This window comes from Calypte anna, chromosome 1 (assembly GCF_003957555.1).
Source record: "Calypte anna isolate BGI_N300 chromosome 1, bCalAnn1_v1.p, whole genome shotgun sequence".
NCBI classification, from domain to species: domain Eukaryota; kingdom Metazoa; phylum Chordata; class Aves; order Apodiformes; family Trochilidae; genus Calypte; species Calypte anna.
The window spans coordinates 110,287,994-110,312,260 of record NC_044244.1 but is presented as its reverse complement, the minus strand read 5'-3'; the positions used below and the strand labels follow the sequence as shown (position 1 = coordinate 110,312,260).

Genomic DNA, 24,267 nt, shown 5'->3' with positions numbered 1-24,267 from the left:
ATTTTTATTTTTTTTTAAACCCAGCCCTTTGGAAAGCACTTAAGTATAAAAATCTCTTAGATGTGCTCTTTTCATATTATATTATGAGCGCTCACTCCTTTGTTGCTGGTACTTGTTGAATTATTTCTCAAAGCACAATGCAGGTAGAAGGCATACAATCTACTTCTTGCTTAATTCAGCTGCCAGCAAACTGCAAGATGGGTTTCATCCAATTAATTTAGTTTTATAACTTTCACCATCTTCCCAATGAAACAGGAGCCTCAATGGTAATGTATCATTAGTGGAATAAAATATCTGGTGTGCTATTTGGAACTAAGTGATGCTTACCCCAGAAGATGCAGTGTCCAAGGCCCTAGGCTCTCCAAAATGCTCCAATTTAAGCAGAGCTCCTTGAGAACACAGTAGTCTGTCCAGGCTGATCCAGACATAGCTGAACTCCCAAATTAAAGCAAGGAGCAAGTTAGAATGATAGCCAGGAGAAGGTGGTATTGTTGAGTAACATTGGTGACCTAAGGACTTGTCTCTACACACAGCTATTTGTTATTCCTGATTTTTTCATAGATGTTCTTGTTCAGAGCAAAGAACTGTTTAGTTTAATCCAGAGCAAATTAAGCAGGAACAAGTCCACAAGGAATAAAGCCCTGAGAACAGACTTCACGTCCTCTGTCTATAGAAAGTAATTATATGTCCCCATAGACTCTTTTTAAATGAAGTCTTGCAAAGACAAGGCTGACTATCACTATTATCCTAGCTTTACAACACATTGTCCTCTATCTATTGCCTAACCTGCCAGATCAAATAATCATGCACTAACTGCCTAGAACAATCAACCCAAGTCTGCTATTTAATATAACAAACACAAGCTTTATTAACCTTTAGACATGTGATAGGCTTCAAGGTCATGATGGCAACTGGAATACCCCCTTCACTGTCACGTTACATACCACAGGTTGCAGATGCCTTCCTTCCAACTGCAGCACCTCAGTAACAGAGCAAGACTCTTTATCCTTTTGTCCAAGTCCTATGGTACCTGCAATTAACATCCACAAAAAGATTTGGGCACTGAAATCTGCCTCTGGGGTCAAAACTCTTAATCCTAAGGGAAACTGAAAAACAGGAAAGCATCACTTTTCAGCAGTACCAGAGGCTAAAAATTGTTGCTTTGGAGCATGCCTGGACAGACTTCAGCCTTTGCCATCTGGTCTGGGTTGGTCTGTGTCTCTCAGACACAAGCAGGATGCACAGGAGAAGAGTTTGTACTCCTTTGCAGGAGAAATGTCGCCCTGCTGGGGTTCCCAAAGCAGGCCCTGTATAAAGGAAAGGAACGCAGTTGCTGCTGCAACCCTCCCCTTTTATTTAACAGCTTAATTGTCACAGCTCAACAGCCTGCACAGCTGCTTCCCTCCTGTCCCAGGAGCTTTGGACAGGCACTCTGCACCCCGCTGCCGGGTTCCGGGGCTGCGGCAGCAAGAGAGGTGCCCGGGAGAGAAGAGGTGCCAGCTGGGGAGCCCACCTGGAGGAGGTGGGAGGGGTGTGGGCGCCCTTTATTGAATCGTTTTGCTTGAAAGTGTCCTTTAAGAGTGTCCAACTGATAACCCAGTGTGCTGCCGAGTCTCCCGCTAAACCGTGTCCCTAAGCACCACATCTGCACGTCTTTTAAACACCTCCGGGGATGAGGACTCGACCACGTCCCTAGGCAGCCTGACCACCCTTTGGGTGAAGAAATTTTTCCTAATACCCAATCTAAACTTCCCCCGGTGCAACTTGAGGCGGTTTCTTGTTACTTGGGAGAAGAAGATCGGCACCGCCACTCCCTCGCTACAACATCCTTTCAGGTCGTTCTAGACAGCGACAAAGTTTCGGGAGTAGCAAGTGCCGTCGTCGCGGCCATGGGGGACACTCTGAAGGGGCCAAGAAGGGCTCTGCGCCTGCCTAGCACCCGGTTATAGGCGGCGGGGTCGGGACACAACGACCCCCGACAGCGCCCGTAGCTCTCAGCTCCCTACGGCGCGGCGTGGAGTAAAAGGAGGAGGAGGAGGAAGATGAGGGGGGAGGACAGTCCTGGCCCCGGAAGTGACGCCATCCCCCTTCACACACCTTCCCCCCCCCCTTCTCCGGCACACCTGACTCACCTGGGCGGGCGGTGCCGGAGCGCTGCGCACCGCGGTGCCGGGCGGGCGGTGGCCGAAGAGCAGCAGCAGCAGCGGCGGCGGCGGCGGCAGCAGCAGCAGCAGCAGCAGCAGCAGCAGCAGCAGCAGCAGCAGCAGCCATGGCACGGGAGGGCAGCTCCCCGTGGGCTATGGGTCTGCTGAAAACGTTTGAGGAGAGCGAATTCGGCAGCTGGGAGAAGATCGGCTCAGGGGGGTTCGGGCAGGTGTACAAGGTGCGACACCTCCACTGGAAGACCTGGCTCGCCATCAAGTGTTCGCCCAGCCTTCATGTGGATGAAAAGTAAGGGGAGACGGGGACGGGGAGGAGAGCAGAGGGAGGGGAAGAGTTTATTCCTTTGGGAGCGACTCTCTACGGACATCCCCGGAGCCCTCAATGGCCCAGCGGCTTTCCCGGCTGTGTTTAGACGTACCCGGGGAAGCCGCTGGGACACTGAGAGCTGCAAGCCCTGTCCCCACCTCACCACCGTGTTTACCAACATCAACACCAGACATGAAGGTCTCGGCTAAAGGCAGCAGCAGAGAGACGGGCAATTAAATATTCCACCGGCAAAACGTGGCCTTTGTCACACTTAAGCAAAGCCCGGACCCACTCCTTGGTAGGTAATGGAGCTGCTGGCCTCTGCCTCCGAGGAGATGCGATGTTGCTTAACCACTCACAGCAGCTCGGAAAGAACCACCGCTCGGCTGCAGTGTAGGTCTTGTTTAGTTCCTTGGAGCTGTACGGGAGGCGTTTTGCCCTGCCCTGGTCATGCATGTATTGGCTTGCTTTGAGGCCTTAAGCCTGCTGCACCTCCAAAGTTCACCGAAGGTAGCCCTCAGTGGGACGGGAGTGGAAGCACCAAAAGGGGCTCTGTCATCTCTGGCGCCAATCAGCTCCTTATCTTGTGGAAAGCCAGCCCCATAGCTTATGTTCGCAGACGTGGTTGGAGTCCCATGTTACTGTAGATGCTGGCTGGCTGAGGAGCTGGCTCGGTGTGGGGGGCACTGGAGTGAGGGCGTGCTGTCATTCAGAACCGTGTGCTGAAAGGATGTGTGCTGGGAAATGGATTCTTCAGGGCTAGCTCTTCTCCCTGGAGGAGTACTCACTGGGTAGTCCAGCGTGGAGCTGCATGGTATCGCACAGAAAGACAGCCCATGGTAACAACCCCCTTATCTGGCCCACCTGCCCTCCTTGGCTAGTTGTGGCCCGTGGTATGGTCTACTGACTGCAGCTCTCTTTTCTCAGGAGAAGGGAGGCTGTCAGATGCATTTTTAGGAATATCCTCCTGTTTTGCGGGATGGTAGTGATTCCCCAGCAGGAGGGAAGTGGATATGCTCAAGTCATGTTCATGGAGCTTTTCCAGAACCAGCTTGATCTCTGAGATCTCGTCGAACTCATAAGCTGATTCTGCAGGCTGTTGGGGTGGGTTTTTTTTTGAGATTTGGGTTGATCTGGTCACAAAACGTTTCTCTTTTTAAGGTTCCTGCAGGAAGAGGGAGATAACTTGGCCCAAGATTGTATTTGTAAGCACATATGAAGTTACTGAGGTAGTGGGGCATCTTGCCCACTATCTGAATGGCTGACTTTGCTGTAGGGCATGGCTCATGTAGCATAGTAAATGAGATAGAATGTCCCTTTTTTAAAAGGGAGGGGGAGTTTTGTACATCCAAAGGGTAACTGTGCTGTCTGAATAAAATGGAGAAGGTGTCAAAGTAGCAGAGAGTGTTTCATTGGGTTAACCTGCAAGCTCTCCTACCATTAAAACTTCTAAGTAGATTTCAGAATTCATGCTTATTGGGGCCTCTTAAAAATAAGCTAGTATACTTGTTATTCTCTCCATTTGCAGAATAAATAGAAATTTACTGAAAAGTTAATTTTCAGTCTGAGACAAAGGATGCCAGCACCTATTTGAATATGAAAAATTAATTTTGAGAATTGCTGCCAAATCTCTAGTAATATATTTAATGTGCAACAAAGAACCACCTGTTCCTCAGTGCCTATGAGGCATGCAGATACCAGAGAGACCATAACACCATGAAAAAACAGCAAGCAAAAATTAGAATTTGGGAACTTTGAGGGTATGGGGCTCCTACAGCTCCTGGTTACTTCTAACAAACCAAGCTTTGAAACGCTGATTTATTTGTTTTAGTACAGAATTTGTGCTCCAGATGCTTAAGGGCTTCACTATTTAGAAACCAGGGGGTCCTTGGTCTTTGAAATGGCTGCTTCTGTAAAATAAAGCTAAGATGAATGTGTACATGCTTTTTCTTTGGTTCTTAGGCTGCTCTACCAAACCCCTGTCAGTAGTAGGTAGTGCTTCCCCCTAAAGAAACTTTTCACTGGAAACTTTTCTGAGAAACTTGTGCCATTGAAAGGAGGGTGGGGGGCACAGACAAAATAAAATGCTGCCTTTTTGGTTCACAGGTTGAAACAAGTCTGTGTAATTAGATTGTTAATCCAGGAGATTAGCTTGACTAGCCATTTCTTGGAAGCCTGTGAAGCTGAAGAGTTAGAAGATTTACCAGTTGGTGGTATTGGAAATGATAACTGAAAAACACAGAGGCTTTTTCATATTTATTTATTTGGTACCACATTAAAACCCTGTTTGTAATGGCTTGGTTGTGGTGATTCTCTGTAGTCTCTCTTACTGTATTTCTGCAGACAGTAAAAGATTTGGAGCAATACCTTGGCAAGTATCACACCACAGAGCCAAATGGCCTCCAGCAGAAGAAAAAGTGAATGTCCAGCCAGAAGTGTTTTCTACCTTAAGTCCCAAGCCCTCACAGGCGATTGAGCCAAATTCTATTCCTAATACCTTATTTGTTCCCACTTTCTGTCTCCTGAGATCACATTTCCCACACATGACTCAAGATGCTCCCAAGACGGGGAGCTTCACTGTAAGCTTGAAAGAGAGTGTGTCATCCAGGGAGGTGGAGGAACCTCTTCCCCAGGACTTGCAGTGGAGAGCTCAGTCTCCCCTCTTTAACCCTGCTGGCCAGAAGAAAAGTGTGAAGAAAGAGTGATGGAGCTGAGGGAGAACAACCTGGAAGCCTGCTGGGATTTCTTAGGATCTGGATGTACATGTGCAGACCGTGATGAGAGTGAATTATCTAACGGTTCCCAGAGAGGGCTCCTTGCTGGTGGTGTTTGCCAGCTGGGGTGACTACAGGGTGTTGGGGTGGAAAGGTCTTGCCTTCTTTATTAGAAAACAAAACAAAATAAAATAAACAAAAATTAACAATACCTTATGTGTACCTCCCTTGTCAGGAGCTAGGTTTAGGAATGAAGCAGGACAAATAAATTTAGGAGGTTTTAGACACGCCTTGCTGTTAGCAGATGCTGCATTAGTTTAGAAGTAAAAGGCGAATGGATGTCTATTCTGGTGGCCTCTAGAGGTGTAGGTAGAAACTAATACTAATTTTGTCATCCTTAAGGGGTAGAGGTGAACCTATCTGTCAGTTAACCTTGTAATCCTCTTGCACCACGACTGTGCAGCAGAGATCTATTAGCAGGGCTGAGATCTGTGTCAGCCTCAAAGAAGGGATTTTCTTCCTTCCCCCCACCCCATTAATCGTATTCTGCCCTGCCCACGCAGTTGTTTTTCTTTTGTTCCATTATTCAGATTCTTCTCTGAGAATCATTGGTGTGAAGGTCATTAGTGGTACCCTGCAGAGCTGTGGTCACAGTACGCCCTTAAACACCCGCCTTGATGCAGATGAAAAAAGTCTCTGAAAAAAATTCAAGGGTGTGGTAATTTTGTGAACCCCATAGAACCATGGGATGGTTTGGGTTGCAAGGAACATTAAAGGTTATCTAGTTCCAGCCCCCCTGCCATATTCAGCACCAGCAGTTTGTAAAGAGGTAACTTGCATTCCCCACTGGAGAGCAGCCTGGCTGTGCAGGGCTGGATCTCCCCTGGGCTGGGAGAAGCCTGGCTGCTCTGTGTCTGGAGGTGATTCACTCAAATGGGCCCTTTACAGGTTTCCAGGGCTTTTAGAGTTTCTCTGGAGCAAATTTAATTGTTCTGCCTCAGACTCCATTAGGGAAATGTGGCAGTGATGGGGCAATACAAAAGCGCAAGGACTGCCTTGTGAATTTAACATTGCGTTTTTGTAACATGGTGTTACCTTTAAGACATCTTTAAAATTAGATAGGTGCAAATGTGGGTATAGTTGTAATTCTTGCTGTTCTTTTGGCAGGGTTTGTGGTACAAGGTTTAGGCCCTGGGGAATGAGGCAGTTGACAGGCTTTAAGTCCCTTGTTTCTCCAGGAGAATCCAAAGAATGCAGCCCTGTCTGTCCAGGATCTGACTTTGAGCAAAAGCAGACAGCTGTTGTAGGGATGTCAGAGTTTCCCCACATTCATATAATGTTTCTGATTGCTTTGAAAATGACTTATCTGTCAGTGACGACTTCTCTGGCAGAGATACTGCCCACTGCTAGATGTCCTGATGCGTGTGCCCCTGTATTCTACTATGGTTACAGGGGAAAGAGTATACACTTTTTGATTTACATGAGCTCAGCTCTCCTGTGTGCAAGTTTTTGTTTTCCTTTTTAAAATTTTTATTACCATAATGTTAGGAGGGAAATGGAGCCAAGGTGCTTAGAGAAGATAATCTGACTCTTTAATTGTGTAGGTGTTAAATAAGAAACTGTATTATAACAGAGGATAGTCCCATGCTTCTTGACTAGGAAACTTCCTAATAAGCTTTATTTTTGCCCCACTTTGGAGGGAAGTGTTTCTTGGTGACAGCACAGAATAATCTCTGAGCACTAGGAGTAACTGAGCAGCATAACTCTCCCATCCTATACTTTGATCTGCTAAATATGGACTTGAAGGATACCTACAGCATCCTTTGTTGCAGCATTAGCACTTGCATATTGAGATGATGGGTGCACTGAGAACACCTAAGACTGTGCTGAGTGCCAGTAGCACCTTGTATTAAGGGAAAAGGAAAGAGCTTTCATCTTTGCCTGACAGAGGAGATGTTGGTTTAACGAGCTGTTTGTGTTAATACCATTAATGTAAGTGCACTCCAGCACTTGGCTAATGACTGAGCTGTATTTTGGCTCTCTTAATTTCTTTTCTCTTTTTCCCTTTTCTGTTTTCTAAAGAAGCCAGGGGCCTGTATTTGCAAACTGATGTCTCCCTGGCTATACAAGATCACTGGCTGATTCAGTTTTGAACAGTCTGGATATAAGAATATGCTAAAGGTGGCAATTGCTGTATGGTGTTTTTATTTAAACAGGCACATTAGATAAAGGGTGCCTGTCTGTTAATTAGTCAGTTAACTCAATCAACTAACTGGGTCTGGTCCAAGCAGAAAGGGAGCTTTTTAAAATTTTGTCAAAACTGGAAATACTCACTTCACAGCAAAAATGCCCCATTTCAAGCTGCCAATCTCTGATTTTGGTGATGCTCTCTGAGGCTGTTAGCCCGGGAACACCATCCCTGGGAGTCTAGTGGTTCTTGTTAGGCTTTAGCTGTTGCTGGGTTCTTGCCTTGCCTTGGAGGGCTCAGACAGGTATTTTACATCCCTGACTCCAGAGCTCAGCCCATCCAAGCCTGGTGAATTATGCTGGCTATGCATGTGGCTTGGGGGCAAGGAGTTGGTTGTGTTATTCATAGGCGCTCCCTTCCAGCATGCCAGAGAGCAAACTGGGTACTTGTCTACAAAGGCAATTATTTCACAAGAAAGTTGCTGTAGGGAGCAGCAGGAGCCAACATGGTTAATAGAAAAGATTTCCCTTATCTTTGTGGGTTTTTTTTTTTCCTCCCAGTGTGCAAGTCCCTCTTAAACCTTTTTTCAGCCTGATCTTGCTTCTGAAATAGGTCTGCTGCTTCTTGCTAGGCTAGACTTGCCCCTAGCAAGAAATTTTAACAGCGCTGGGTTATTGCAGGCTGCTACAGCTGGTAAGGGACCTTCAGCAAATTGCCTTTCCAGCCTTGCCTGGGCCATCATCAGCTCTCTACTTTCCACAGCAGGCACAGCAGAAGGGAAGGGGTCACAAGAGTGTCCTAATGCAGAATCTAAGTACCTAATGATGGCAAAATTGCTTCTGCTTGGTAGTCTGAGGGTCCCTTGCAGGCTGCATTTCATCATGGGTGGTGTGTGCTGCCCTATGGGTCATCAGGGGAAAAGGTGACCCAACTGCAAGTGGGTCACGATCCATCCCAAAGTGTCTTTCAGCTTCCAGGGACTGGCAGAGGGTGCAGGCAACTGAACTTTCTGCCTTTTTGTAGAGGGCAAGAGCATTTTTCTTCTAATCTCTTTCTGAAGCCTCTGTGAATGAGCTCATTGAGCTTTATGTTTAAAATCTGACTTCTTCCAGGAGATCTGGTCATCTCAAAATGCCCGATGGGGTGGGAGAGCATTGAAGTAATGTTTCTATTATTTTAAATTAGTTCTCTGTTTACCAGTCATCTGTCCTAAAGTTTTATCCTATTACTGTGAATTCAGTTCTCCATTAAATATTGTATACACCTTAGGTACAATACAAGAGCTGCTGTGTAATAAGGGTCTGTTCAGGAAATGTGACCTGTCTGACCTCTCTGTGTCCTCTTTTGTGACTCAGTGGTTGGCAACAACAGTGATACATCAGTACCTGTGAGCCAAAGCTCCTATCTTCACTAATAATGCAGCTTTTGACAGACTGAAGGGGTTTATTTTTTTACCCATCACATGTGGCCTGCGAAGAAGACCCTTTTTTTCCTCTTTCCAACTTGTCACCCAAGCAGGTCCTTGTGGACTGTTGGAGCCTGAAGGCTCTGTGAGAGGTGCAGAAGGAGGGCATGGCAATTTGGGGTCTGGGAGGCTGCAGCTTGGACTGAGTAATGCTTAGCATTCTGCAGGATCAGGCTAAAGCCACCTGTAAACAACCCAGGGGTGCTCATTACATGTGCCAATGCTGGGCCTGTTACATCACCAAAAGTGGCATGCTGGGAGTTTTTTGGCATCTGCTGCAGCTGAGAAAACATAGTATTTGAGCTGCTAAATCTGGGTTTTGAGGACAAAGAGGCATTTGCTGTGTTCCCCTAGCTACAGAGGACATCTTGCTCCCCTGAATGGTGGGTCGTGGGGATTCTGTGGGCTGGCAGCCTGTGCCAGTAGAGCAGCTGAAGCAATGCCATCCCTGCTCTCTCCTGATTAACTCACTCTTATGACTCACAAAAAGTTAATGACTTTAGCCCAAGGAGTTACAGCAGTGGTAAATCTGGGCACTGCATGTATCGTCCTCTTCTTACCAGCACAGCATAAACATCAAAGAGAGGAGATGGGCTTTATGCTGAGGATATTTGAGCTGCTCAAGTGCACAGCTTGCCCATGGTTCAGCAGCTGTGAACTGCCTTCCATTAGAAGCATAAAACAAAGTTAGCAAACGTGGAAATATGCCTGGAGTACAGGCTGGTGAGACATAGCCAAGGGATGGTTCAGCCAGTTAATGATCATGAAATGCGGTGTTTAGTTTCATAAGAAATGTTTTGTGTTTGTTTGAGGAAGAGTAACAGCTACTCCATCCTTCATCATCTGCTCTCTTCTATCCAGGGAACGTATGGAGTTACTGGAAGAAGCCAGGAAGATGGAAATGGCAAAGTTTCGCTACATCCTTCCTGTTTATGGCATCTGTAAAGAGCCAGTTGGCTTGGTCATGGAATACATGGAAACAGGGTCTCTGGAAAAGCTCTTGGCTTCTGAACCTCTGCCCTGGGAATTGCGCTTCCGCATCATCCACGAGACAGCTGTGGGGATGAACTTCCTGCACTGCATGTCCCCTCCACTGCTCCACCTGGACCTCAAGCCTGCAAACATCCTGCTTGATGCCCACTACCATGTCAAGGTATGCACTGGGTGGGCACTCTGTGCCAGGCACCCACCTTTGGATGGTTCCTGCCAAACTCAGAGGCCTGAGAGAAACCAGCATCATTGCTTTTGAACTAGAAAAATGCCCACCAATCCAATCCCCAAACTTGTTTACCTGGTTTATGCACCATTTTGGTACCTAAACAGATGTAGAGTTGTGACAACTCTCTTGAAATCTGAGGAGGGTGCTAGTGTAGTGAACTTGGGGTTTGAGATCTAACTGATCCTGCTATACATTTCCTTGCAGTCATGAGTCTGATGATAACAGAGGCAAAAGCAGTGTGAACCTCTAAATCATCTTTGCCACTTCACAGCTTCCAGTGGTAACCTTGTTCTCGCTAGGTCCTTCTGGCTTTTTACACTTCATTAAATACCCAGATATCATTTACAGCTGATTTACGGAGTCCAAAGAAGCCTTCCCAGAGTCAACTCATTTTCTTCTTTCATTTGCTCAGAGCATATGCAGTGAAGAGGTATCTCTGTCCTGACTGTTTATGCATACCAGATGTCACTTAATCACATCAGGAAACTTTTGTGGCTGTATCAGCATGAAATTCTTTTCATTACCCATTTCTAATGTAAGCTAGAAAACGTGTTGGCCTTCTCTGTTGGAGGTTCTGTTTTGACATCTGGACTAAGGAGGTTTATAATTTCCTTCTGATCAGAGGAGGAAGAGACTGATGACATACATCTTTTTCCTGATTTTTTTTTTTCTTAAATTAGTGTTCAAACTCTTAGCCTTAGAACTGCAGGATTAATCATGCTGGCTGGCTGATAGAACTCAGTACAGGTAGCCATAGAATTTTATCAGTGCCATTATCCATCTACTCTCTGTTTTCTGCCACCTTCAAACTGGCCAAATGGCTTCGGTCTTGCTTTAAAATTTGAAAAACAAAGTTTTCATTAAGTGAAAACATCTCTTTTAATGTCATGAGAGGGTTAGAGTCATAAGCTGTGAGTGCCTCTGATAAGCCACACCTGTGACAGTCACAGCTTTTTTACTTGGTCTTTTAGTGGTTTACTTTGAAGGATTTCCTTTCTGAGATAGAAGGCATCTACAGATGGTCCATGGTATTATGAGAAGAACATCAAGATCTGAACTGTTAAAAGTATGTTCTCACACTGAGAGGCCTTTGCTAAGTATTTATTTACCTAAAGTTTGTGCTTGCTTGCATAACTTCTGAAATTCCTACTTATTGACTCATCCATTAGCCAAGATATGGAGGCTGTATTTTTCTCACCATTTCAGGAGGCTGAAATCCTGCCTGAAATGCTGCCTGCTTTACAGCCTGTACCTGGGTAGTGATGTAATAGAAGGGGGCAAAGTGCAAAATATATTAAAAAAGAAGTTTCTGGTGAGGTCATTGCTTGACATCGCTAAGCTGTTGGATACTTGCTCTGTATATGAAACACAGTGTTCTTCAGACCCTGTCCATTAAGTTCACAAAAGAGTGGTATAGTCCAAGCCTTTTCCCAGCCATCAGTCTTCTACGTCTGCAGGCATCTTGGAAACCCTTCCAAGCAGCAAAGCAGACATATGAACCTATATGCAAAATAAGAGATGTACATATTCTGTGAGGTGCCTTCACTTTAAAAATGTGGCCCCAAACCTTCCTTTTGTGTGACGTGAAACTTGTAATTAAATTACAGACCCTGCAGCTTGATTTAATGTGCATTTTCTTGCTGGAAGGTTAATGGAGCTGATGATTGAAGTGTTTTTACTTTTTAAATGTTAGAGTTAATTTAGTAGGTGACCTGTCTCTAATAGAATCCTAAGGTGAGTGAAGAGACGTTGCAGACTGCAAAAGAAGAGTTTGGAGGTAGTGAGGACTTTCAGAAACTTTTTGCCCTTGAGCCAGGAAACAGCCAGTCTTCCAGTGGAGCACATTAGAAATGCTTCTGTGCCATATTGCTAGTTGAATGGAAACACACCCTTCTTTTTACGAGCACAATGCTTACTGTAAAAGCCCCAAGTGAGGATGATGACTAAGGCGGTAGTGTTGCACAGAACTTATCATCAAGTGGGTGCTTCCATATCACAAAGCTGTCTCCTGTGTGTTACATAAGTATGCGTGCTGAATTTTGTCCTTGGGAGGATAATTAAGAGGATGGGATTAGCCTGAACACTGGGCAGGGATATTGACAGATATTAATTTTTCCAAAGTCGCATTGGGGGATTCCTTGGTGATTTTAAATATACGCAGATGATCTGTACCATGCAAGGTAAGGCTTTGCTGGTTTATGGAGGATGGATCACCAAGATTCTCCCTGCCTCTTCCTCCAGGGTTCCATAGATCCAGCATTCCAGTACTTACAGGCTGTCTAACACCTACTTTTTGCTTAACTGAACCATAACTTATGAGCTTGTTCTTCATATCTCCTGCCCTCTGTCTCCCCTGAGCTCCCTGTGATGTGGCAATCCCTTGTGGGGGGCTGATGCCGGGGAAGCAATGCCACATTCCAGTGCTGCCCTCCCAAGCTCTTAGTTTACTTGTTCCCTGCTCCGATGTGATCTTTCTCTGGGAGCCCTATGTCGGAGAGAATACACCACCTCCCCCCATGCAGTAATCTTGATAATCTACCATGCCCGTGTGCTCCCTCTATTGCTGCTTCTCAGCTTTATCATCTTCAATATCTCACGGTTAGGAGTGCTATTTTTTGTTCAGGTATTTAAAATGATGTCAACCTGAAAGTTAATATTTTTGGGCAAAAGCATTATTTGTTAGTTCTTGTTTCTCTTACTATCTAGCCTGCTCCTTGCAGCTCCTTATCTTGTAACATACATGTGTATATACACACATGCACCCACACACATGCACACACCCACATATATTTGTGGGTACACTCATGGAAGCTAATTCCACCAGTTATTTTTCATTGCCCAGATCTTGTTTTAAGAAACTGGAAGCAGGATGAGATGGTATTAGCCGTGCACTGCTTCACGTTCACTGTAGTTGCTTTAATTTCTGTCCCCCCCACCAGTGCTCCAATTTAAACCACTGTGAGGAGTGACATTTGCTGTTGCACTGTGCTGAGGTCGTACTAAACACGGATAGGTTGCCCCTGTGTTTCTTGTCTTTGTGTGCTTCAGCTGAAGCAGGGGCTGCAAAATTTCTGAGTGTGGGTTTAGAAGTCTACTCAGATGGCAAATTTGTTTATCTGAAAGCTTCTTAATGCAGGTCGTTAACTGTAGGTCAGAGTAATACCCAGAGGCGATGCTGGTAGAGTGGTTATCTCTTTTCATTAGAGTAGCTGATATAGTTAACAGCCATGTTTTATCAGCTGCAAATGTTCTCCTGTTATTAGAAATGAGAACTGGCTTTGTTGTTTTGTGTGCCCCTTCTTGTCTCCCACCCATCCTGATCAAGGTTTCCATGTAGGGCTGCTCTTTAATCTCAACCAACAAAAGCTGGTTTTCACCTTGATCAATTCTCTAATTGATCCAATTGTGATGGCACAGGGGAGGGAACAAGACAATCCCTGTTAAACTAATGCAGATTTTGTGATGGATTAAAATGGATGCTTGACTGTGGTTTTGGTTTCTGATGCTTCTGAAGAGAGCATTACAAGCATCGAACCTGGAACAGGCTTTGAGGAGTTTAAGGTTTTAGGGCAGGTTGGAAAAGGATGTAAATACAGTCTGTTTCAGAAAGACTTACTTTAGTAGCTAACTGAAGTGTGTTCATAAACACTGAAGTAAAGATATCTGTTTGAAGTGCAGGTGCTGGTTGTGTCTACAACTGGAATTTATCTTTATTACTAACTTTTAGTAGTCCAAATCTATGACCCATGTAGGAATGAATTTGAAACAAGCAGCTTTCTCCTCTATTCACAGTAAAACAAATTGCCTGCTCCCCTCACCCACAGCCACCTACACCCCCCAAAACAGCTGAAAACCCTGTATACAAATGTGGTGGCATTTACAGTATCCCAGTGTACAGAGACTTTGGACAGAGACAAATACTGGATATGCCAGCAGTGATTAAAAATTAATCTGACGGATTTGTTACTTATTGGATGAAGAAAACCTTTTGGTGAACTCTGTCCCCGAGTCCATTGCAGTGTGTTCTTATTTGCAGAAAAATGATATGCAGCATCAGAAGCTGAGTGTATACTTCACTATGGCCTGTCAGGAGTCAAAGCACTTTCCAAGCACTAATTCTGTTTCTGGGAGCTATCTCCCTGCAATGCTTAGGAACAGCTGACTTTAGTGACCATTATAGTTAGATAAGCATATCTCCTAGCTAAAAAGTTAAAAAAATAAAAAAAGGATAAAAGTTCCAAAATAAAAAAAAAGCTTGACAAATTCAACTAAAACTTCAAATGACAGAAGCAGAGGAAGGCCTGTGTGGTGCACACTGTGCTTGAATTAAAGCAAACAAACAAAAAAAAATCAGATCTTGCAGTTTCTCAGTAAAGTTAAGTGTTGCTGGGAAGCGAGCAGGAGAACATGTACAGCTCCCCTCCCCAAGTTGCTGCTTGCTCACGTGTTTGTTCTCAGGCAGCCCTTTAAAGAGCAGAGACAGAGCGAGCTGTCTGAACATGAACAATCCCACTGTCTGCGTGGGCTTTGGCCAATGTTTTTTTTCTCTCCTTCCTCCCTCTCCACCGCGTGTTTTGCATGAAGCAGGCTGTCGCCTCCATGTCTCCTCTGAACTCTGCTGATATTAGGTATGCTTTTGAAGCACGATGGGATCCACATGAAATAATTGAGCTGAGGAGTGAGGTTATGGGTTCTGTTGGATCGTGGGGCAGTGCAGAGCCCGGGGTGGGCTGCAAGGGCTTGGTGGGCACGCTGAGGAAGAAGTGGGAAGGGGTGCTCCACTTTCACTACCTTCCCCAGCAAGGATGCCTTGTGTTGCAGAACTAGGTACCTGGCAAGCAATTTAAAGGCAAAATAGGCAAGTTAAATGGTTGTCTTCCACCCACTGCACAGTTCCCACTGATGTTTAAAGAAGCTGCATGACTAAATACACCATGCAGCGTGGAAAATTTACCCTAAAGGAATTAATAGGAGCTACAAAATCTATCTGCAGGATCTTGCTATTTTGTTGCATCCTGAAAGGTAAGAATTCTTCCAATTTCCAGTGCTTTCTGCAGAATTTGATGTGATTGAAGCTCTGCTCCAAAGATGAATTTCCTATTGATTGGTACAAAACGTAGTCCTTCAGAGTAGGTAGGGTCAGGTTCACAAGGTAAAGTTGTTGCTAGCCTGAGGTGTGTGGGGGGGTTATGCTACATCCCTTAGCTGTTTCTTGATCTGTTGGCTGAGACTGAGACCTTTTCTACCTGGTGTACTCAGCCTCCTGTCTTAGCCCTTAGCCTTAGATTCATGCAACATAGCTGTTGGCTCTGAACTCAGGAGTGTGCTGTGCTGTCTGTATTTCATCTTTATTTCTTAACTTACACAGTAGGAAACCTGGTATTGTTTAGACAAAGAGGAAGGTGTATGACTTTAATTAGGCCTGCATGCCATATGGATTTCTTGAGGTGTATACAAGCCTCTGCTTCATGTTAATCAAAGGATAGCACTGCTGTGCCAAGTTGGATCTGTTCAGACTTGCAGCAGTTGGTTCATTTATTAACCTGAAACCACGGGCTTGTGTGATGTTGGGGTTGTGCTTTTGTTCTCCTGTGGAGCACCAAGTGCCCCAAACTCATGCAACACTTTTTGGGGTGGTCAGTTCAGCTCTTCCTGGCTTGGGAACCTGAGTTTCCTGACTACTTACTGCTTACCTGGATTCCAGTGCTCGGTTTGATGAGGAAGGCAGCAATCACTTGCCCTCTGAGAGTGTAGCCCTACAAGCGTGAGAAACTATTCCTCCAGATGACTTCTCTTTATGCCTTTTTTTTTTTCTTTTTTCTTCTTCCCTGGTTTTTTTTCTTAAGTCATTCTCACATCGCCCTACAGATTAAGATACAGTTGTACAACAGGTTAGATATACCCGTGTGTTAGGACACAGGACTTCTACAGCCCCCAAGAATGTTTCTGTTGAGCTCTTTGTCCCTGGCAGAAGCTCTTCCTGAAGCCAAGTGGGCTGTTTTGCTTGTTTTATGGCAAAGGGAGATTCCTAGCATTTGAAGAATGATGGCTGTGTAGCTTGCCCATTCTCCAGAAGGCTGAGGCTGGCAGCAGTTTTCTCCCTTTCCAGTAATGGATGCATGTTATGACTAGCTTTGTGGTATCTTTAGAAAGAAACTTCTGAAAGTGTGAAGTTGGAACCTATTTAAAAAAAAAAAAAAAAAAAAAAAAAGGGAAAGCTTTTTGTAATTATGCTTGTTGTTTTGAGGGAGAACTTTCTCAAAGGAGAAGCTGTGAAGATCAAAAGGGGAATGAGTCATTGAAAAACCCAAGCATTTATTAGATAAAAAGAATGTATAAATTGGAGGGGGGAGGAAATCTTATCTAACATATAGGCAAAAATCGGTGGGCTGAGCTTGACTTTTCCTCAAATTTCCACTTAGCATAAAAGACATTTTTGAACAGTGGGAAATAAGTAAGACAAGGGAAATTCCTTGCCTATCTGTTAGCTTGATGATTGGTATGCCTTTGAGAGCAAATGAATGCATATTTGCTTGACACTTCAATAAATTAAAGTGGAGGTGTGTTTTCCTTTTAATGAACTTGCTGTCACTTGTTTTGTTCGTTTCAGCTGTGTTCACTGTGTCACTGCACCAACTTGCCATATCTCTCAGTTGCCAAAAAGAATTCCCTGGGAAGGTTTTTGATGTGTGCGTGTTTTGCTTTCCGTTTGTTTTTGGGCTTTTTTTAAACACTTGGTGCCTCTGGTCTTGGGCTTCGTCCTTGTTGGCATGGTCAGTGTAACAGTGATTCTCTTGTGCTCATGGGAGAACTCATGGTCTGAAAACAGGTGCTCGGAACACTTAAACACAGCACACATAACACCAGGTTATGTATGGGAAGGGGGTGGCAGGACCAATAATTACATTAAAGTACTTTGACCTTGCTAAATTTGACTAGTTTTAAATTACACTAAATTGTCTTGGTTGTTTGTTGTGTTTGCCATGTAGTGGGATAAAATGCTGCTGCTCGCAAAAATAAAAATGTTTGTGCTTTTTTAAATTTTTTGTTTAACCATGAAGAAAAGGCTACTGTAGCATAATGCTTCCAGATTCCATAGTGCTTCCATAATATTTTCTTACCCTAGTAGTTCTGAACAGCAGCTTGCTATATTTTGTTGGGTCATCCTGTTACATCTATCATTCTTTACAGGAAATTTTTTTGCTAACACTTCCCAAGTCTAATGGTAGCATGCACTTCTCTTCCCCTCTTCCTCCTCCATTTTTTTTGCAGATTTCTGACTTTGGACTTGCAAAATGCAATGGCTTGTCCCACTCCCATGACATCAGCATGGATGGCTTGTGTGGCACAATTGCGTACCTGCCTCCTGAGCGCATCAAAGAGAAAAACAGGTGTTTTGACACCAAACATGATGTGTACAGGTCAGTATTTCCCCATCATTAGAATTTCCTCATCAAAAGGCACATCTGGACCTACTTTTTGAGTCCATGACAGAATTCTTAGCTATCTTCAGTGGATTTCATCACTAGGTCTTTGGTTCATCTTTCATGGTAAGGCTACTAAGAAAAGGAAATCGTACCTGTAGATTAAAAGATATATTCTGAATGGAATGTATTTCTTTAAAGTATTCTTAAAGTATTTCTGCAGGGTAGAAATATTAAATTAAATCCATGGTAATGCTCTGCTATTCTATGATTTTGTCAGTGTTGTTGTGGAGTAGTTGGTAAGTGTTACCAAGAACACAGCAGCCTCCGGCAAGTCCCTATGTTTGGTGCCTCAGGTTCCTCCCTGCAAAAACCAGACCTTCACAGTCATTGCTCTTAGCTGCATCTTGCTCTGTGTGTTCATCAGCTGAATTAGATGCAGCACTGAAGGCCAAGGGAAGACAATCTAGGAAAATAACTTATACTTCAATGAGTTTGGGGATATTTTTTTTTCCTTTTTTTTTTAGTTTGGTTTGGTTTTTTAAAAGCTTTTCCAAAAATGCTTATTTTTTTTTTTCTTTGTAGCTTTTCCATTGTGGTTTGGGGAGTTCTTACCCAGAAGAAGCCTTTTGCAGGTAAGTTGGATGTATTGTGGGTTGTGTTGGGATTTTTTTCCTTCGCCCCCATTGATAAGCACACTTCCTGCCTCAGATTACATCTGTGCCCTCCAAATCCCTGGTCTTGTGTGGCAGACACTTTTAAGCTTTCAAATTCTGTCCTCTGTCTTCCTCCTTTCCATTATGAAAGCAGAGCCCATATTGCTGCAGGGAGCCCTAGTCTGCACCTTTGCTTCTGCTGGAGTTTGCTTTGTGGATCCAGATTAGTGTGTGGCCTGCACAGACTTCAGACTTGTTTGCAGCCAACAAGGAACAGAGCAAAGCCAACTGGCAGCCAACCATGCTGTTTGCAGAAACAGCTTCTCTGCAGAGAGAAGCTGTAGTTTATTTGTAGATTGTGGGTACAGATTTGTTCTTTCAAAAAAAAAAAAAAAAAAAAAAAAGAAAGCTGTCTGTGAGAATAAGCCTTGTTCCACCCTACAGTAAATTTACTGCTCAGCAGGCAGCTATTTATTCTTTATGACTTTTCCTGTGTGTATGACTAGCCTATGTATAGCAGACATGTTTGAACAGGTCCCAGGCTACTATTAGTTTTTCTCCAAGTGAGACATCCCATTTAGCCTAATGGTTGCCTTCAGAGTCAAGAGCCACATTACTGCACTGCTTGATTTGTGTTCTTCTTTCACCTTTATGACAAATTCTGATACCTGGTCTAAGTAAAAACTGTAGTTCAGCTTTCCTACGGCAGTTATGGAAATGCAAAGAGTGGTGGCAAAGAACTGTTGGAGATTTTTTTTTCCTTTGGCTCCTGGTCTTCTCTGTGTGGATGAAGAACACAATTGCTCCCTGAGAATTGTTTTTAATTGATACACAGGAAGCAGGTGCTACTGCACTGCTGAATGTATTGTAGGAGAATAAGACCGACTTCTTTCTTCCTGTTGATAAAGCACTGTAAATCTAGAAAAAAGGCATTAAAACAATGTCTCAGCCTAATACACTGTTAATACTCTTAGACAAAAAAAAAAAAAAATCCTTTTGTGGGGAGATTTAACTTGGGTGCTTTTGTGTTACAGAGGAAAACAACATTTTACATATCATGGTAAAAGTAGTTAAAGGCCACCGCCCAGAGCTACCTGCTGTTTCCAAATCCAGACCTCATTCATGTAATAACTTGATCAAACTGATGCAAAAATGTTGGCAAGATGATCCTGGTGAACGGCCAACATTTCAAGGTAAGATTTCCTTGTAACTTGGCTGCCCATTTATTCTTTCATGAGTCACGTTATTGCTCAGGACTTTGTTAATCCCTGGGGTAAGTGCTGTGAACCTCTGTGACAGAATAAATAGAGCACATTGTATAGCAGAGACAATGATACAGGCCACTTACTCATTTGTGGAGGAAGGGATTATCTGGGGACAAGTCTGACCATGACAGCGTTATGTAAACACGTCAGGAATAAGACCTGTACTGGACCACTTTATCCATTTAGCCAGAAATTACGCTCATTTCTGACTGGGTGTATCAGGGCATGTGTCAAGCTGGTGTTGGTGTGGTCTTAACCATACCAAAGTGTCAAAGGTCCTGGATTTTGAAATTTACTGCTGTATGCTGAGAAACTGAGTCATTTTCTTGTGACAAAACAATTTGTACCTTATTTTTCTGCCAATAAAAGGCAGCTTTGGTGAAAGACTTAGACTTGCCTGAATCACCTGTTACAGATTCAAATGGCAGAAAGATGTATCAAGTGCTCTCTCCACATATCTTCATTTAGCATTAGTGGGAGAGATTTGCCTCCTCCTTCTCTTCCTGCCAAAAAAAGGTATCAAGACTGAAGCAAAGAGGGATCCTATATTTTTAAAAACATAGTTAAAGTCTGCCAGCTGCAGATTGGTTCCCTTTTCACAGTCCTGCAGTGTAGCCAGCATGTAATATCAGTTTTGAAATGGGTTGTTCACATACTTGTGCTCGACACCTGTACCTACTGACGAGGTGCTAGATGGAGTATTCAAAATTGGGGTCTCTCCCACAGTATCTCAAATCTCTTCAGCTCTAATGATAGAGAAAGGCAGCAGGGAATCTCAGAAAAATCTGCTGCTAAAAATACCCCTGGAACCTTCTCTTGCTTTCTTCAAAGAAATCACTTCAGAAACAGAGGCCCTTTGTGAAAAACCAGAAGATGAATCCAAAGAGGTGATAACTCAGGATCTGGACACCAAGAATTCTCCAGAACAGCAGCCTGAGGTATTTTTTCTTTCTACTTCTTGTTCAAGCACACCAGGTTTTATGAGGAACAGGTTCCTCTGTGACCTGTAACTTCCTCAGTAATTTGCTTTTTGCTGCTTCTGAGCACCTTCTTCCTGACAGAAGGGGTGAAGAACTGGGATGCAAAAATTACAGCAGATGCATGGATCATCACAGGACTAAGTGGATCTTAGATTGTTGAGGGAGAGCAGGACAGTTAGGAATTAAAGGCTGGAACTATGTGGGTGTGACTGAGCTTAAAAAAATGTTGTAGACAGAAGAGCCATGTGGCTTTAGTGGCTGTGTGAGTGCTGATGAAAGCTGCCCTCCTGCATCTGAAAATTTTCAGTAACCTTATGCATAGGTTTCATTTAGTAAAAACAGTGCTTAAAGGCTACCTGCACACTAACAAGCTCCTTTCTTCCTGTAGAGCCTAAAGCTTGTTTTTTTTCACTGACCTTTCTAAAATGCTTGTGTGCTTCTCTTGAAGGGGACGTATGCGTTATCCCAGCCCAAACAGGAGCCTGCTCTTCCATCAGTTAAGGATTACAGTCTCTCAGAGTTGTTATCCCAGCTGGATTCGGGGATTTCACAGACTATGGAAGGCCCTGAGGATCTCAGCCGTAGCTCTTCTGAATCCAAACTTGCCTCCAGTGACAAGCGGCTCTCAGGAGTTTCATCTGTAGATTCAGCTTTTTCATCCAGAGGCTCCCTTTCCCTTTCCTTTGAAAGGGAGAGCTCAGGTACTGGTCAGGTTTTTCTTTGCTGTTGTTCTTTTTGTAGTTGTTTGGACTGGGGCATGGGAGTTGGAGGATTGGAGAGCTGTCACATAAAGAACAGCATTCTGGAAGTCACTGCTAGCCTTGGCTTCTCTTGCTGTCAGCACTATGGATTTGTTTTCTTGAGGTAGTTATTTAAAAAAAAACCAAAAAAACCTAGGTGGTTTCCAAACATGATCTAATGAGGAATAATAAATCTCATTTACTTTTGAAAAGAAGTGACCTGAATTTCCATCAAAGCAGTTACAGAATCAGTCACGTAAAGGTTGGTTGCAAGTGAGGTCACCTAGTCCAGCATCCTGCTTGGAGCAGGTCTAAAGCCAGTGCTCTGTCAGGTCAGCTGAGTTTGTAGTTTTTTTCAGTTATACCTAGCCCAAGTCTGAGCACTCTTTGCATTTGGTTTTGTTTTTGTGAAGACTCAAGCTACTTTCTCAGCAACCCTTACAAATATTGTAATAAAGACCTTGGCTGTTGTGCATATACCCCTCTCTTTTAAATCTATTGCTGCAAAAAATTAACATCTATTTTCCAGTTAGGCAAACAATGATTAGTGCAGGGAGATCAACCACAGCATCCTTTGTTTTCTGTTTCACAAGAAACACTAAGAGTAAGTGGGGCTCCAGAACTGACCTGAAATTGTTCTGAAACTGCTGCAATGGGTGAGGGATTTTCTTTGCAGTGAAGTCATTCCTGAAGCCACCAGATATGTTAGCAATGGGCAAGTATGATTTGACAGATGCCAAAATTGTGATGGTGTGTGTTTTGCATAGAATGGTTTGGATTGGAAGGAACCTTTAAGGGTCCAACATGCCCTGCAATGAGCAGGGACATCTTCAACTAGATCACATTGAGCACCATCCACCCCGACCCTGAATATTTCCAGGGGTGGGGCTTCTACTGTCTCTCTGGGCAACTTGTTCCAGTGTTTTACCACCCTCAGTGTAAAAAAATGTCTTCCTTATATCCATCTAGATATTGGTACTACAGACATACAGAAGAGGAAGCTAACAGAGGCCATTTTATCTGGAGATACCAGCAAGCTGATGAAGATCCTCCAGCCTCAAGATGTTGATATTGTTTTAGATGGGAACTCTAGTCTTTTGCACTTGGCTGTTGAAGCTGGTCAAGAAGAATGTGTCAAATGGCTCCTCCTGTACAATGCTAACCCTAACCTCACGAACAAGAAAGGATCTACTCCTCTGCACATAGCCATTGAGAAGAAAGTTAAGAGCATTGTGGAGCTGATTATGGCTAGGAAAATCAATGTCAATGCCAAAGATGAGGATCAGTGGACTGCTCTTCACTTTGCTGCCCAAAATGGGGATGATTTCAGCACCAAAATGCTGCTTGATAAGAACGCATCCGTGAACGAGGTAGATTTTGAAGGCAGAGCCCCCATCCACATAGCCTGTCAGTACGGCCAAGAGAATATTGTGCGGATCCTGCTGAGAAGAGGTGTCAATGTGAACATCAAAGGAAAGGACGACTGGGTGCCACTGCATTATGCTGCCTGGCAGGGTCATCTCCCCATCGTGAAGCTCCTAGCCAAACAGCTGGGTGCAAACGTCAACGTGCAGACTGTAGATGGAAGGACCTCTCTACACTTGGCTGCTCAACGGGGACACTACCGCGTCGCTCGCCTTCTGATAGACCTGGAGTCGGACGTCAACGTACAGAACGTGCTCTTGCAGACTGCTCTCCACATAGCTGCTGAGACTGGCCACACAAGCACATCCAGGCTCCTCCTTAAGCACGGTGCAGACATCGAGGCAGTGACAGCAGAAGGATACACTGCTCTCCACTTGGCATCTCGTAGTGGCCATTTAGCAACAACGAAGCTGCTGATAGATGAAAGGGCCAGCGTCCTAGCCAGAGGCCCTTTAAATAGGACAGCATTACACCTTGCTGCAGAAAATGGGCACTCTGAAGTAGTAGAAGAACTTGTCAGTTCAGAAAATGTCAATGTTTCTGACAGTGAAGGGTTGACAGCTCTTCATCTGGCTGCACGAGGAGGGCACACAAAAACAGTCGAGGTTCTTCTGAAGCACGGAGCACAGACTGACACGCAAAGAGCCACCTGTCAGACCCTGTTACAGCTTGCTCAGCAGAACAGTAATAGCTCGGTTACGGTGTTGTTAAGTGAGACTTAAGCAAAAGGTACAGAAATTGCTGCCTTTCTACCTGGTGCAAGAAGGCTGCTGGAGCTTGACTCACAAGGGCCTTCTCCATTTGTGCCGTGGCCTGCTCATCGGTGGTGTCAGGTGATGGACTGAGGTGCAATGAGCAGAAGTTACTTGTGGTTGAGTGTGCAAGTGAGAGCACACATGGACTAAGGGCAGATATAAGGTGAAGAGCTGGAGTCTGCCATGCCATGGTCTATATCAGTAATAATGCGTGTGCCTGCCCTGTACACCTGTATATTGACATTCCCCTCCTGAGGATATTGTGAGAGAAGGATGCAACTTGTGGGTCCCCCCCTTGCTTTTTTCTATTTTTCCTAATGTGCCAAACTAATTTAAGAACTAACATTTTGCTCTTCTATTTTCCTCAAAAAAAAATTTTAAAAGGCATAGATTCCTGGTTTATAGCCATGATCTATATTTTAGGCTGAAAGCCTGCAGTGTAAAATAACACATTAAAAAATATCTACTTTAAATTAATGCAAGAGTTGAGGAAATGGCTATTTATGATATAGCTGATCATGTTTAAGTGTCAGAAGGTACTCTGTTTAACAGAGACATTGATTACAGATTTCCATGAACTCATAATTGATGAGGCAGACTTCTTAACAAGGCAGGATCCCTGAAATACTTAAGCAGAGGGAAAAGCTTAAGACTGGTATCTATCCTCATATACAATACCACCTTGTATATATTCTAAGATCAGTGGGCTGAACTAAGTGCTTAGTGGTTAGATATCTTAAATGAAAAAGTCAAAAGCTAAAATTCATACTTCACTGTCACTGGATGGTATATTCTAACACCATTATACCAATTTGCAAAACAATGTTTGGAGGGGCTGATGACTAGACTGATATACTGTGTATATAGTATTTCTACCTGTTGTATGCTTTTTTTCTACTGAAGAAAATAGATTGCTTTGAGTGGGTATGTTTTAATACACCTTTTAATTTCACTCTTTTCAAAGTTC

At 44.0% G+C, this 24,267-nt stretch overlaps 1 protein-coding gene across 1 annotated transcript; it reads left to right on the top strand.

The window, feature by feature from the left end:
• Positions 1 to 2,142: 2,142 nt before the first annotated feature.
• On the top strand, positions 2,143 to 24,197 carry RIPK4 (receptor interacting serine/threonine kinase 4). Its single transcript, XM_008497209.2, has 8 exons — positions 2,143 to 2,451; positions 9,698 to 9,989; positions 17,328 to 17,476; positions 18,065 to 18,114; positions 19,170 to 19,328; positions 20,232 to 20,338; positions 20,829 to 21,081; positions 22,090 to 24,197. Exons 1-8 carry the CDS (start codon positions 2,270 to 2,272, stop codon positions 23,265 to 23,267), a joined length of 2,370 nt encoding a protein of 789 aa, XP_008495431.1. The 5' UTR covers positions 2,143 to 2,269; the 3' UTR covers positions 23,268 to 24,197.
• Positions 24,198 to 24,267: the final 70 nt, after the last annotated feature.

Excerpts from the sequence above, each read along its gene's own strand:
- RIPK4 (XM_008497209.2), top strand. The coding sequence starts at position 2,270 with ATGGCACGGGAGGGCAGCTCCCCGTGGGCTATGGGTCTGCTGAAAACG. Across the intron at positions 17,477-18,064 it reads ACCAAACATGATGTGTACAG|CTTTTCCATTGTGGTTTGGG; the intron begins GTCAGTATTTCC and ends TTTTCTTTGTAG. Across the intron at positions 19,329-20,231 it reads TGAACGGCCAACATTTCAAG|AAATCACTTCAGAAACAGAG; the intron begins GTAAGATTTCCT and ends CTTTCTTCAAAG.